At 37.7% G+C, this 15012-nt stretch overlaps 2 protein-coding genes across 6 annotated transcripts in view; both read left to right on the plus strand.

Moving 5' to 3' along the window:
* Window positions 1–3493, plus strand: part of aebp1b (AE binding protein 1b) — a 52822-nt gene extending 49329 nt beyond the window's left edge. For all 3 annotated transcript variants that reach the window (XM_048209175.1, XM_048209173.1, XM_048209174.1), the window contains 2 exons: window positions 2158–2257; window positions 2336–3493. In XM_048209175.1, the coding sequence (XP_048065132.1) occupies window positions 2158–2257; window positions 2336–2907 (672 nt within the window). In that variant the 3' untranslated portion in view covers window positions 2908–3493. The remainder of the gene's footprint in view (window positions 1–2157; window positions 2258–2335) is intronic.
* Window positions 3494–7384: 3891 nt separating this feature from the next.
* On the plus strand, window positions 7385–14879 carry LOC125280612 (L-rhamnose-binding lectin SML-like). Of its 3 annotated transcripts, none has more exons than XM_048211270.1 (13): window positions 7385–7832; window positions 9494–9568; window positions 9665–9697; window positions 11424–11468; window positions 11593–11722; window positions 13345–13454; window positions 13526–13570; window positions 13668–13803; window positions 13910–14025; window positions 14119–14163; window positions 14276–14414; window positions 14534–14643; window positions 14797–14879. In XM_048211270.1, coding segments are annotated over exons 2-13 (963 nt in total). In that variant the 5' UTR covers window positions 7385–7832; window positions 9494–9516; the 3' UTR covers window positions 14799–14879. The 3 variants fall into 3 exon arrangements, with proteins under 3 accessions (XP_048067227.1, XP_048067228.1, XP_048067226.1); XM_048211269.1 differs by having other exon boundaries at window positions 7825–7890; XM_048211271.1 differs by lacking the exon at window positions 9494–9568 and having other exon boundaries at window positions 7795–7890.
* Window positions 14880–15012: the final 133 nt, after the last annotated feature.

A 15012-nucleotide genomic window follows, 5' to 3' on the forward strand; every position in this document is an offset into this window, starting at 1 on the left:
CTATTTCTGGATTCATATGGAATAAGAAAAAACCCAGAATCCGGCTTAAAGGCGCTCTAAGCAATTTGACGCGTTTTTAGGCCCAATTTTTTTTTTGTCACATACCGCAAACATCTCCTCACTATGCGCTAGCGGCCTGTCCCCTGAACACACTGTAAAAAAAAACGCGGCCTCTGTAGTCGCCACAAGCTCCGAAAACTGCAATAAAAACAAACTGGTGCAGCCTGGACCACTTAACATAATAAACATGCTCCAGCCAATAACTGACAAGCAGCGTCAATACGCAAGCTACTTACATTTTAAATGCGCGTTCATGACTGTTTCAGGAAGCACGGAGGGGAGGGCCAGGAGGAGGAGGGAGGGTCTAGCTAGCCTGTTTTGTTTGACAACACTTCGAACGTCAACAGGAAGTTACTCCGCTCAGAATCGCTTAGAGCGCCTTTAAGACAATGCAACGTAGGAAACTTGATGCGGGTTTGTCACTTCCAGACTTTAAATCATACCATTTAGCATTTCAAATAAGAACACTTAAAATCTGGGTTAACCCCAATTCTGTTGTTCCTTGGCGAGATCTAGAAGCGAATATCACCCTACCTGTTCGCTTACAAGATCTCCCCTTTTCAAGTATTTCTAAAAACTCAAAGAAAAAATATGGACCCATTGTTGAAAATTCTTTTGATGTATGGAAAAAGGTTGAGAAAATTATGGGAGGTCCTTTCTCCCTTTATGGCATAATAACTGTTTGCAAACTGGAAAAAAGCCCTTTGTCTAAAAAGCCTGGTCAGATTGCAGTATTCACACTTTGAATTACATTTTTTTGTGAGGAGGGCCTCAAATCATTTCAACATTTACAGTAATTCTCCTTACCGGGATTTTCCTTTTTCTTATATTTAAGACTGAGGTCAGCCCTAAAGGCCTATGGTGTTCCCTGGACTGCTAGCACACTTCCACATCCTTTGTGGAAGTGGATGGACCCCCTCAAGTGGCTTAGTCTCTAAAGTCTATAACTCTATTCTCTTTCAACAGTACTCCTATATACCAGCTATTTATTCCTGGGAAAAGGAAGTAACAACCAAACCTGATTGGGATGTCGTATGGGCCAGATGTTTCATTGCATCTAAAAACCTGGCGCATCAGATGATCCACTATAAACTTATTAATAGGGCTTACATTACTCCAAGTTTATTGTATGAAATGAAGATCAGATCTGATCCTTATTGTCATCTATGTAATAATTCTATAGTAGGTTCGTATCTGCACATTCTGGGAATGCCCTAAGGTGGTACCTTTACGGACCTTTGTATATACGGCCCTTTCTGATATTTTACATCTAGAAATACCTCAGGACCCCTTGATCTTCCTGCTCTTAGATGACTCTACACTTCAGCTAAATATTCATCAAAAGAGGATCTTATTGGCTGCAGGTACTGCAGCTAAAAAAAATATCCTAAAACTATGGATTGAACCATCCACCTTTTGTACTTCCATCTGGCTTTTTTACTTCAGAGACATTGCCTTACTTGAGGGCACCACTGCTAAACTCAGTGGGGCCAAGGACAGAACTATTCAAAGCTGGTCAATAACTGCCGAGATGTTGTTAGAAAAACTAAAACCTTGACTTCCCAATTATGTGTACTTGTTTTATGTAATTATTTTTCTTTTCTTTCAAAAGAAGTTGTTGACGTGTACTACAGGTGCCCTTTTATACTCTGGTCGCACTGGTAGTGACATCATAGGTTGTCACCAGCCAATGTTATTGTCACGTTTAGACGTGTGCTTCAAACACCGGTCACGCAGGAGGCGTTCCCCAAAGCATCCTAGGATGCAATGTGAGTTCCCATTCGAAACAGAAAAAAAGGGCTGTTTACTCTGCTGTGCATAATAGAATCAAATTAATAAAAAAAACAATATATTGACCACGTTCTGTTTTCTATCATGTGGCGTGCATGTTTGTGATGATGTAAGATGAATGCAAGTGCACCAAGGTTTGACAGAATCAAGTTGAGCGTGATCCAGACCACGTGCCCAGTGTGAAAGCCATCTTAAAATATGGTATTGGACCTGAGACTGACTTCAGTCTGAGTCCGGTCTTTTCCGAACTTGAGTACAACAACACTGCCCTGTGCAACCTAATATTAACTATGGTTGTTTTTCCAGGTGCATCGGGGCATTAAGGGAGTTGTGAGGGATAAAGAGGGAAACCCTATTCCCAATGCCACTGTGTCTGTGGAGGGAGTCAACCATGATGTAAGGACAGGTAAGATATTTTCTGTAGTTATTGAAATGTAACTGTTTGTGTATTAAAGAGTTTCAATAAAAAGACTTCTACTCTTAGGTGAATCTGGAGATTATTGGCGACTTCTAAACCCTGGTGAATACCGTGTAACTGCCCGAGCAGACGGCTACTCTTCCTTCACCCGTCTATGTGTGGTGGGGTTTGACCCAGGTGCTACCTTGTGCAACTTTGACCTCAACAAGTCTAACTGGGACCGCATCAAACAGATCATGGCTCTCCATGGCAATAGGCCCATCCGGTTGCTAAGCAGCGGCAACAGGGGCGGTGGGCGGCACATTTCACACAGCACTAACCAAATCCCACATTCTAAATTCAGTAACCAAATTCCTGATGGTAACGGTGGGGACATGAAAAGGGCCCGTCTCCGTCAATTAAGGCTAATGAGAATCCGCCACCTACGGCAGCAGAGGCTTCTGGCCAGCAAAACGACACCCCCTACCACAATCATGACTACCACAACTTCACTTCCAACTACCACAGAGAATACAACCCCCTGGTATGACCCCTGGCCCATTGGGGAAACCTATGAAGAGAGCACAACCCCACCAGAAGAGATTGAGTTGACAGATGCACTGGACTACAACTACAATTACAAGATAGATGATTATTAAGAGCAAACTACAGATCAAAGTTTTTGTCATTGTATAGGTCATTGTTGCCATGCTTTTACACCTTGCTTTTATTGGACTCAGTGACTATGAAGAGATCAGAGTAAAGAGGTGTTACATCTAGAACTAGAGTATTCTGGCAACACTAAAAATTTCTTTCCACAGTTTTGAAGTAATTACACAAAAGATTTTTATTCCAGAATATGAAAGTTGACCTCGATAATTAATAACACTCAATTTTCTGATCACAAATAGGTTGAAAGCAGCATCCAATGGCTTCCAAAGCCTTAAAGTAGTAAGAATAATTCTGTTCTGTATTCCTGGTTACACATTTACTGTATACTACAGTATTCTACCAAAACATAACATGAAAACTTCTCATATGACCATCATGCCCACTGAGGGGAAATAAGAATGTTTTAATGCAAGAGAAGGGGCTGTGTTACCATTTCTCTCACATAAACATTCAGTCTTTGTTTGTACAGAGCAAGTGTACAGGGAAGATTTTCCCTTAAAGTTCCACTAGGTTCAGTGGCCTGCTCTAAAGGACAGTTTCTTTTCAATAAATAAAGTCTTGTTTTCCTATTCACACTGTTTTTGTTTTATCTGCATTCATGTCATGTGCACATCAGGGGGCTAATTTATAAAATGTGCCTATGCACAGATTTGATTTTAGAGAAATCCACTATGTTCAGATTTATAAAAAGAGACTTTGACGTGGAAAAGGATTCTATGCAATATTTTAGAAATATATTCAAGATTGACTGAAGGACTAATCACACTTTTATTCACCTATGATGTGTATTCATTGGTTGGTAGTGTACGTTGACTAAAGTACACGTGGGGGAAAGATCTTTCTAAGATCTTTCTAATGGGTAACAACCTTAAAGGGTTTATAAAGCTGGAAAAATGGAAATCACAAGAAAAGATCTCAGAATTTAGGATTATTGGTGTTAAATATTTGACGTCGCCGTCCACGCAGACGTCCGAAAAAGTGGTGGATGGATCGAATAAAGGAAGACATGAAGTTGGTCAACGTATCCCCCGAAGACGCTCTAGACTGCGCCAAATGGAGAAGACAATGCCGAAAAGCGGACCCTGCACCACAGCGGGAACAATGCTAGGAAGAAGGTGTTAAATATTTGTTGATGTTTTTTTCTGAATACAGAAAGGCTAATAAGGAATTGATTCAAATACTTGAAAATGGTAACATTTTACAATAAGGTTTAATTCATTGACATCAGTGCATCAGGTATCATGAATTAAAGGGGTAGTTCACCCAAAAATGAAAATTCTGTCATTTATTACTTACCCTCATGTCGTTCCACACCCGTAAGACCTTCGTTAATCTTCGGAACACAAATATTTTACAGATATAATACAGATATTTTTGTTGAAATCCGATGGCTCCGTGAGGCCTCCATAGCCAGCAATGACATTTCCTCTCGCAAGATCCATTAATGTACTAAAAACATTTTTAAATCAGTTCATGTGAGTACAGTGGTTCAATATTAATATTATAAAGCGACAAGAATATTTTTGGTGCGTCAAAAAAAACTAAATAACGACTTATATAGTGATGGCCGATTTCAAAACACTGCTTCAGGAAGCTTTGGAGCATAATGAATCAGTGTGTCGAATCATGATTCAGATCACGTGTCAAACCGCCAAACTGCTGAAATCACGTGACTTTGGCGCTCCGAACAGCAGATTTGATACACTGATTCATTTATGCTCCGAAGCTTCCTAAAGCAGTGTTTTGAAATTGGCCATCACTAAATAAGTCGTTATTTTGTTTTTTTTTGGTGCACCAAAAATATTCTCATCGCTTTATAATATTAATATTGAACCACTGTACTCAAATGAACTGATTTAAATATGTTTTTAGTACCTTTATGGATCTTGAGAGAGGAAATGACATTGCTCCCTTTGCTGGCCTCACGGGCCATCGGATTTCAACAGAAATATCTCAGTTTGCGTTCCAAAGATTAACAAAGGTCTTACGGGTGTGGAACGGCATGAGGGTAAGTAATAAATTACAGTTTCAGTTCTCAATTCATTAAATTCATTCAGTTCTCAGTCACACAGGGTCCTCGCACTGGCTGTTCATTATACTGATTGATAACCAGATGTTATGGCTAAAGCAATTTAACAATGCCGCCCATGCTTGCTATTGTTAAAAGATACCCATGTAGCCCCATATACCAGAGGTTATGGCTAGTACTTACGTTTGTCTAGCCCCATACAGTGAATGCGACTGCATAATAACTTAAAGTCAAGCAGTTAGTCAGAAATCTAGAATCTTGCCAGATGTGCCCTATGCTCCATACAATCCGAGATCTAGTATGTACTTACCCCGGGTCACAGATTTGTGGTAACAAAGGATACATCGTAATCTACTGAAGACAATCATTTCAGAACAAGTCAGAATAAAATCAAATGTAACAATTTATTACTCAGGTAAATGTATCATGCCAATTACATAATCAAATCAAAGATAATTGATACAAAACATCAAATGCTCAGAAATAAAGTGTAAAAGATACATACCTGACATCAGAAAGATACATAATGCTGAGTTCTGATCTTCAAATGTTAAGTTCATTTGTTTTCTCAGAGAGTAGCCCTCTGTTGGTCCAGACAGTCTTACAATATTGATGAAGGAGAGAGCCACATTAATGGCTTTGGAATTCTGCAGCAGAGCGATGACATCTCAGATCATTATCTAGTCTTCTGTATACTCCATTTAGCCAAGGTTGCAAAACCAACTCCCTGTTACAAATATGGTAGAACTATCACTTCTACCACTAAAGATTGTTTTATAAATAATTTCCTGGTCTGTTTCTACTTCGTAGCATACCAGATCATTTAGAAGAACTTGATGTTGCAACAGCACTTCCAGCACTTTAGACATGGCTGCTCCTTTGTACTTAATGAAGATTAAGAAAAATAGTCTGATGCCGTGGTACAACAAGGACACTCGGGCCCTCGAGAGCAGAATGAAAAATGGAGTGCCGCTGGAAGGAATTAAAACTAGGGGTGTTTTGCAATTCGTGGAAGGAATGTGTTATTGCGTACAGAAAGGCCTACCTAACAACCCTAGGTATTTATTTAACACAGTGGCCAAATTAACAAGAAATAAAGCTTCAACTTCAGACATCAATGGTCATTGGGGTCATTTTTGTCCTTGATGTGCTGAGTGTAACTATTTTGTGTTATTGGTGTAAAATAACTTTATTAAAGGAATTGAGGAAAAGTATAATTCAAGTATAGGGGAGACTGGGGATGGTTGTAACATTTTTGACATTTGTCTGTATCTTGGATTTTTTTTAAGCCAGTGCATTCAAAATGTGATTAAAACTAGTTACAAGTGTCAGCTATTAAATGACATAGCTGTTATCTTTGTAGCACAAACATAAAATGTGAATAATTCACCCCATAGTCCGGGTTAAGGCGGGTGCACACTGCGATTTATAATAGTCCTTTACGATTGTTGCTTGTCAGACTGTGCGATCATGATCCTCATGTCACACTGTGGGATCTCAGCTGTCATTTATGTCAAACTGTACGACAGTCAGGATGCGTTAAAAACGGAAGTGCGTGTGAAAACTTGTCTGGAGTTTTACATCATCAACCCACACATGTTCGGTGACTGTGAGCTGTCCTATATGTCGTCTGAGACAAATTTTGAGATTCCTATAATCCTAGGCTAAAATCTGTAGTCTTTCATCGCTAGTTTGACATGTTCACCGACAGCCGATTATTGACTGTTGAGATCAAATTTTCCTTTGACAAAATTCTGCCAGTGTCAGAAGATTTGGCACACAGTCCTGCAGTGTGACTTCTCCTATGACAAACATCAAATTGTCAACGTCAAAAAAGCCCAGATCAAAATTAACGCTAGAGATGTCCTTGTTAGCCACAATTTCAGTCTCGTGTGTAATGCAGCTCACAGTCACCGAACACGTGTGTGTTGATGATGTAAAACTCCGGACAAGTTTTTAACGCATCCTGACTGTCGTACAGTCTGACATATAGGACAGCTGAGATCCCACAGTGTGACATGAGGATCATGAACGTACAGTCTGACAAGCAACCATTGTAAAGGACTATTATAAATCGCAGTGTGCACCCGCCTTAAAAGCCAAAACATTGGCACTAACAACTTGCTTGAAAAATATCTACAAGGACACACAATAAACATAATTTAACTTTTGAGTTTAACTGCAAAGCAGGAATTGCCATAACAAAAATAAATGAATTAAAAAAAAAAAAAAAAAAAAAAAAAAAGTTATTTATATCAAAATGAGTTTTTCTCCTTTAAAATGCTGTGTCTGCCACAGGGCTCTACTTTCCCTCATGTGGAATAAGGACTAAACCAAGCATGTGTGAATCAGGTGATTTGTAACTTGTTCCTGATTGCAGAAATTGGAAGTGTTACAACTAACCCGTGTTACATCTATCCCCAGTCTCCTCTATATTGGGAGTTTAAACTCCCCTCGGAGGAATCGTCGCTGCAATTTTGAAGGGGCATTCGGATGAATTCGCCCTACGTAGTTTATTTTTATTCTTATTAAGAACTCATTAACAGGCACCAACGACAAAGCTCCAAAGATAAATGGGAGAGAGAGAAAAAAAATCACAAGACACCAAATACAGACTCATAATATGTAACAATAGAATTATCTTTTATATTTTTCACAAGTTTAAGAGACTTCATTAAAAGAATGAGTTCGTTACAGAAAACCTTATATAAAGGAGGAGATTAAGATAATAGATATTTGTGAATAAAAAAATTTACCATTCGCCCTGCGTAGTTCTTGAGCTAATTAAATTACAAAAAGCATCACCTGGGAACGGATTGGTCGTGACGTCGGAACGAACTTGTTACAAATGGATCCACTCAACTGATTCCAACTTGAGCAGAGGTAAAGTTTAATATCTTTATCATCAACATGGATTCTTTGAGTGTCATCCTATTTACCTGTAAGTTTTTTTGTTTTTTGTTTTTTAATTCAATTCCTTTCGTGTTTTAAAAATGTAAGTGTTCGGATAGTTCATAGGTAGTAGGTCGCTTTCTGTAAAGTAATTAGTCGCATAATGTTTTCCTTCTGTTCTCCAATAACGGCCTTAATCCGTAGTCCTACGCAGAACTAAGGCGCCGTGAGTTTCAGTTTATCTTTGATCCTAACTTGTACATAACCAACGGTAAATGAGCACTAAATGTTAGTTAGTATTAGTATAGGGCAGGGACGAGGCCAGAAACGTTGAAATGGGTGGGCTTTCATAAAACCGGGTGCATGGGCAAATCGTATAATCGTATCGAGTATAAAAACTGCAAACCAAATTATCAGGGGAAAAAAAAGGCAGCATGAATGAATGAATGAATGGATGAATTTATATATGGTAAGACACTTCAGAGATTCATGCTTTGTCTGTCATTAACAGCCGCATCTGAGGCAGTATTTCGTTTTCATCAACTTCCAGTTATAAAGATTACAGTGGCTATGCGGGCACATTATTATTATTATTATTATTATTATTATTATTATTATTATTATTATATATATATATATATATATATATATATATATATATATATATATATATATATATATATATATATATATATATATATATATATATATATATATATATATAATTTTTTTTTTGTTGTTGTTTTTTTGTTTTTTAAACCTTTGTGTCTTAAAAACGGTGGTTGCTAACAAGTTGCTAAATGTTGCTTTGGTGGAGACATTAGACGTCATCATGACAAACAGGACAGCATTTCTCATTAAAAAAAAAAGTGGATAAGTATTCATTAGTAGCACAATACTATCTCTGGTAGAGTTTGTCAAAATTAATGGATTAGTTCACCCAAAAATAAAAATTCTATCATTAATTACTCACCTTTGTCGTTCCACGTCAGTAAGAGCTTCGTTCATCTTCGGAACACAAAGATATTTTTAACGCAATCCGAGAGGTTCTGTCCCTCCATAGAGATCAACTAACACTTTCAAGGTCTAAGGTCGGAAAGACGTTGCTAAAGTACTCCATGTGACTCCAGTGGTTTAACCTCAATTTTCTGAAGTGACGCAAGTGCTTTGTTTGCACAAAAAAATATAATTTACCGCTTCATTTATAAATTATCCAAAGCTTGTCTACGCAAAACGTCGTGATGATCTCGTGAATGTGTGTTGCAGCAGATCAATGTTTTCGTAAATAAAGTGGTAAATTGTTTTTAGCATCACATCATAAAATTAAACTACTGGGGTCACATGGAGTGCTTTATAGATGTCTTTCCTAATCCTACCTTTCATGACCTTGAAAGTAGTTGCGTTGGATCTCTATGGAGGGACAGAAAGCTCTCAGATTTCATTAAAAATCTTAATTTGTGTTCCGAAGATGAACGAAGGTCTTACAAATTTGAGTAATTAGGTGAGTAATTACAGAATTTTCATTTTTGGCCAAACTAACCGTTTAAAGCTGCAGTTCTATTCTGTTACTCCTTGCTAATGACACATTAGCTAATTGGAGCAATGATCGAATACTGCGTATTAATTTGTACTAACTTTGTTTCCCACATAAGCACACCATATGCAGAAATAAAATATGCAACAAAAAAAAGCGTTACAGGAATTCGAAGGAAAACAACAACTGCAATGTAAATGCCCCCTTTCCTGTAACTTTTATATTTATGGGTAATGAAATCTAAAATTTGTCATTAATTTAGTAACTTGTCTTTGTTTTTCTTTTACAGTGCTTCTAAACTCCAGGTTGCTGATATCTGCCGGTACTTTAGTCCATTAACCATATTACCAATCAGCATTCTCACAACCATTACTTGTGCTGTGTTCACTGATGTTGTAATTATGGTAATAGGCTTTAGTCAGGGTATACACCATATTGAATACAACACAGATGAAAACCATGCTGTGAGGGATAGACTTGCAGTCTTTACAATGGTGCACTTCCTCCCCAGAGAGACCCATTTCATTGGCTGGACAAACTGTATGTTAAACAACCAGTCCGTTGAAAGGACTTGCTTCCATCCCTCTCAGCCTAGTTTTCATTCCTGTCAAAAAAATATGGTAGTACCTTGACTAAGGTCTATTACAAGATGACAACATGTGACATTCGTTTCTATGGCAACAACGATACCAACACCTAGATGAATCTACAGCGGTCACGTGGTACGAGTTGGAGCTCTCAGGAAGTTGTAGTTACAAGTTCTACAAGGATGTGAACACTTTACAAGACGGAATCTCAAAATTACATACATGGCGTGAATACACCCTTTTTAATATTTAACCTTAATATTAATATAAAACAATATTGAACCTTTGTGGTATGATCACACAGACTGTGACTAGAACATTCAGTGCTGGTTGACTGCTATATTCAAACCGGCTTTTGCATGTAGATAGCTAGATAGATAGATTTATCACATTTTTATATATATAATATATATTACATAAAAGATTTTTTTGTGATTGGTTGTTCATGAGTCCCTTGTTTATCCTGAACAGTTAAACTGAGCTCTTTTTTTTTTTTTTTTTTTTTTTTTTTTTTTTTTTTTTTTTATCAAACTGAGGACAATAGAGACACAAACACAACTATTTAAAAAAAGGTTCAAACATTCACTGATGCTCCAGAAGGAAACATGATGCATTAAGAGCTGGGAGGGGTGAAAACTTTTGAATATCAAGGTAAATTGTACTTAACTTTTCTTCCGGGAAACATGCAAGTATCTTCTGTTACTTCCGAAGGGCAGTACTAAATGAAAAACCATATTTAAACAAAATAAGAAATTGGGACATCTTCATCCTGTTCAAAATTTTTCACCCCCCAGCCCTTAAATGCATTGTTTCCTTCTGGAGCATCAGTGAATGTTTGAACCTTTTTTAATAGTTGGGTTTGAGTCCCTCAGTTGTCCTCAGTGTGAAAAGATGGATCTCAAAATCATACGATCACTGCTGGAAAGGGTTCAAATATGCAAAACATGCTTAAACTGAAGAATCTACAGGACCTGGAGGATTTTTCTGAAGAACAGAGCTCAGTTTAACTGCTTGGGACAAACAAGGGACTCGTGAACAACCATCACAAAACATAAAAACAGTCGTAGATCATCCAGGTAACAACACACAGTATTAAGAATCAATGGTTCACATACTTTTGAACTGGGTCATTTTATTCAGAGTATATATATATATATATATACTCTGTAAGATCCTCGCACTATAATTTTTTTGTTTTTGTTTTAAATTTACTGAAGGGCAAAATTAAATCTGACATTCTCAAACCAAAGTTAAATGTTGTGTTGTAGTTAACAATAACACTCCTTGTTACATGTGTCATTCACTCCAAAACCAACATTACTGTATGGGGTTTTCGGTCTCACAGTATTTAGTATTTTGCTGATGTAGTATCTGGAGTTTCTCTTCCCTCATAGTTTGTCAGTCTCACCTTGCTAGTAATGATGAATGAAACCTTGAAGCTGGAATCTTATCTTTTCTCAGAGACTGTTGTTACATGTGATGGGTTTGTCCAGCGTCTCAGCTGTGGTAAGATGTTGTAGTGTTACATTCAACCAAAGTTATTTTATTACTATTATCTTCAGAGTAATATAATGTCCTGCTGTTTTTTTTTTTTTTTTTTTTTTTTTTTTTCCTTTATTTTTCTATTCAGACTCTGGTGTGATCCGTGTGCAGTCAGCAACCTTTGGTCGCACAAATAGCAACATTTGCAGCGTAGGACGACCACAAGGACAGACATCTAATACTCTGTGTTCAGTGGATGTTCGTGAAGTCTCTAAACGGTAAAGATCTTTTTCTTTGTGACTTCAGACAAGAATTATGTGTAGAATTGAGTCTGATTACTGTTTCAACTCGTTCTCACTCCAAAGTTGTCAAAAAACGTGAGCGTGGTCAGTTGCTTTGTGTGTCACTATTAACGGTGCGTTTACACAGAGGAGGAGCAGATTTTTAATTCAATCCTACAGGAGCCAGAAAGAGGCAAGGTGGCAGCCATGAGCATTTGAAAATATGCTGATTGTAGCCTTGTTCAAATACCCACACTTGCTGTCTTTGCACTTGATCACTTGTCTACTTACATGACGTATTTCCTGTATTTGGCTCAAGTGTTCAAGTAGGTGTGAAGACTGCAAGTAGGCTATGTGTAGAACTTTTGATTACCCGATGGGACACACTTATAGTCTTGCAAAAAATGCAAGGGTTTACAGCTTTTTTTTTTAATTATTATTATTTTCAGTACTTTGCATTTTAAAATACAGTTCTGTCTGTTCAGTGGTGGCTTCTTCAAGTACAAAATACACATAGCCTACTCATCTTTGCATCAATAAAATACGCCATACTTTATATTTTACTACCAAATTATATGTAATATATAATTAATTTAACTTAGTCGTATGTTTTCCTTGACATCTCGTGATTTCGGGGCATGCGAGTTCCCGAACTCGTATTCGAGATGGTGTGGGTTTAGTGTGCATTAAGGGTATTGCACTTGGGCATTTTTAAGACACTGGACAGTCTTGCGCACTTACTGTCGCATGCACAAGCTCTCAAGTGGCCAAGACCACAAGTGTGGGTATTTGGACGGCATGTGTATGAGTTTCTGCAGCATTTAATGGAATGTTGTTTACGTTTGTAATGACTGTAAAGCATCCAGTATGTTAAATATAGCCATTTGGATGCTTTCATTTAGATTTAGACTTTCTGGGTTTTTCAAAAGTTTAAATTGATACTCATCTTTATTATTTATTTATTTATTACATCTCTTGAGCTGTACCAAAGACTATAGAATAACACAAGACGTGTCACTCGTATTGTTTTTAATGGGAGAAAGTGTAACGAGCAATATGGCGGAATAAGTCCCGCCTTCTAAATAAGAGCCAATCGCCGACTGGTAAAGTCATCGCGTCACTGCAGCGGCCGTTAGAAGCACCGGTTTCTATAGAAACAGTCAGACGCGCGCCTCCGAAATGAGGCAAGAGACGCGCATTTAGGTCTGCGCATGCGCTTTAGCTTGATCCAGCATAATTTTTTTATTTTTTTATTTTTTTTGTCATGATTCGAGCGTTTGGGGGAAAAAAATTATGAGACAGTTGTTGTCAGATTTCATTGATTTCAAATATGAAATTTAATCGAAAGCTTGGCAAACAGCTTTGGAGCTGCATGATGCCCAGGATGCCTGAGAGGCGTTTCAAAGATGGCTTCCGAGTGAAATGACTTGTCTTAAAGGGACTTTGCCTGTACTGAACAACAGTAGTGTACCTACAGCTGCCTTTAGCGTCTTAATAGTGATGTGCAAGGCACTTGGCCATACTTCAGTTTTGGAAAGGGTTGGTAATGCTGACTGTTGTTGCTTATGTGGACTGTTTCCAAGAGTCCAGTCAGGTTTGCATCTTGGTCCTTTAAACAGGTGTGATGGACTGAGCATGTGTGAGTTAAACACTCAAGGACTTGCAGAACATGATCCCTGTGATGGCACCTATAAGTACTACACTACCAACTACACTTGCATCCAAGCAGGTTTGGAATTTTGTTCCTCCATTTCCTCCATTAACTTTCTGTGCAAGTCTGTAATGGTCTTCCTCTTCCAGAAACAAGTGTGACTTGTCATGGTGGATATGCTTACTTGAGTTGTGGTGAGCTATTTTTTCACATTTTAATTTGGAAAATTTACCTTATCTTGACCTTTTCCACTTGTTCATGTAAGAATTTTGTTGTTAAATCTCCATGTAGAGAATGGTAAAATTCACATAAATACTGCAAACTATGGACGTACAGATAAAGTCACTTGCTCTGAAGGACGCCCATCCAGTGAGCTCCAAAACTCCAGCTGCTATTCTCCCAATGCACTGGCTCCTGTGTCGAAAAGGTAGCTGGATAATGTATGCAACTTCTGCTGTACCTCTTTGTTTACTAATAACTAATGTAAGCATCTTATTTATTATTATTTTTTTTTTTTATGATGATCTGTAAAGCTGTAATGGCTTGGAAAGTTGTGAGTTGTTTGCGACACAAACAGTCTTTACTGATCCCTGCGTTGGCACGTACAAGTACCTTGCAGTCTCTTATTTTTGCCTCCCGTCTGTGCTCCGTGAGTATTGAGCTTGATCACTTTACACAAGCTCAAGCCTCTTATTTAAAATATTCACTTTGCTAAAATGAACTAACATCATCTTTTCTGTAGGTACAAGTGTGATCTGTGAACATGCAAATAATACTCTGAAATGTGGTGTGTATCATGTATGCTACATGAGGGTTGCTTTAAGTTGAATTGTTGTTTTTAGAGCAAGTTGATTGAAGTTGAATTGTTGTGTTTTTTTTTTTTTTTTTTTTTTTTTAAGAGCAAGGGGCTGTCATCCACATTCACACTGCTAACTATGGCCGAACTGATCGCAGCACATGTTCTGTCAGACGACGTGTTTCTCAGACTACCAAAACCGACTGCTACTCCTCAAACTCCATGGAAATAGTTACTAATGGGTGAGGTTTATTTTATTTTTTTATTTTTAAAAAAAAAATTTGTTTAAATGCAGTTTGACGTTATCATAGAAATAAGTTGGTCAAGTGTTGTTTTTTTTGTTTTGTTTTTTTATATAAAGGTGTGAAGGAAACAATAGCTGTGTCCTAGTAGCCTCCAATGGCGTCTTCTCAGATCCATGTTTTGGCACATTCAAGTATCTGTACGTCTCTTACAGCTGTGTAGCCAAGTGTAAGTGTTACTGTGTGTGGTCACTATCTTTTTTTTTTTTTTTTTTTTTTTTTTTTTTTTTGTACAACCTTGATTATAGGGTTATTCAAGACACTCCTGTATCAGACTAAATTGATAGCTCTAATCATGGTGGCTTTCTTTGTTTCCTTGCAGAATTCAACCTCTGAAATTGTGGATTTTGGCTTCTTCAAATCGGATTTTAAAGTTTCTTCCTTGCAATAAACGCCTTGAAGACATTTGTTCTTGTAGCAGTGCTTTTTAGTATTTTGCAGTATAACTGATGGCAGTGTTTCCCATACATTGACTAGACTGTGGCGGCCCGCCACATTCTAATTGGTCCCACCACAGTCTCAAAATATGAATACGGAT

Source organism: Megalobrama amblycephala, linkage group LG12 (assembly GCF_018812025.1).
Source record: "Megalobrama amblycephala isolate DHTTF-2021 linkage group LG12, ASM1881202v1, whole genome shotgun sequence".
In the NCBI taxonomy this organism is placed as follows: Eukaryota; Metazoa; Chordata; class Actinopteri; order Cypriniformes; family Xenocyprididae; genus Megalobrama; species Megalobrama amblycephala.

Coding starts and splice junctions, on each gene's coding strand:
- LOC125280612 (XM_048211270.1), top strand. CDS start 9,517: ATGCAACAAAAAAAAGCGTTACAGGAATTCGAAGGAAAACAACAACTG. Junction 11,723..13,344: donor GTTCGTGAAGTCTCTAAACG/GTAAAGATCTTT, acceptor TCCTTTAAACAG/GTGTGATGGACTGAGCATGT. Junction 14,415..14,533: donor ATGGAAATAGTTACTAATGG/GTGAGGTTTATT, acceptor TTTTATATAAAG/GTGTGAAGGAAACAATAGCT.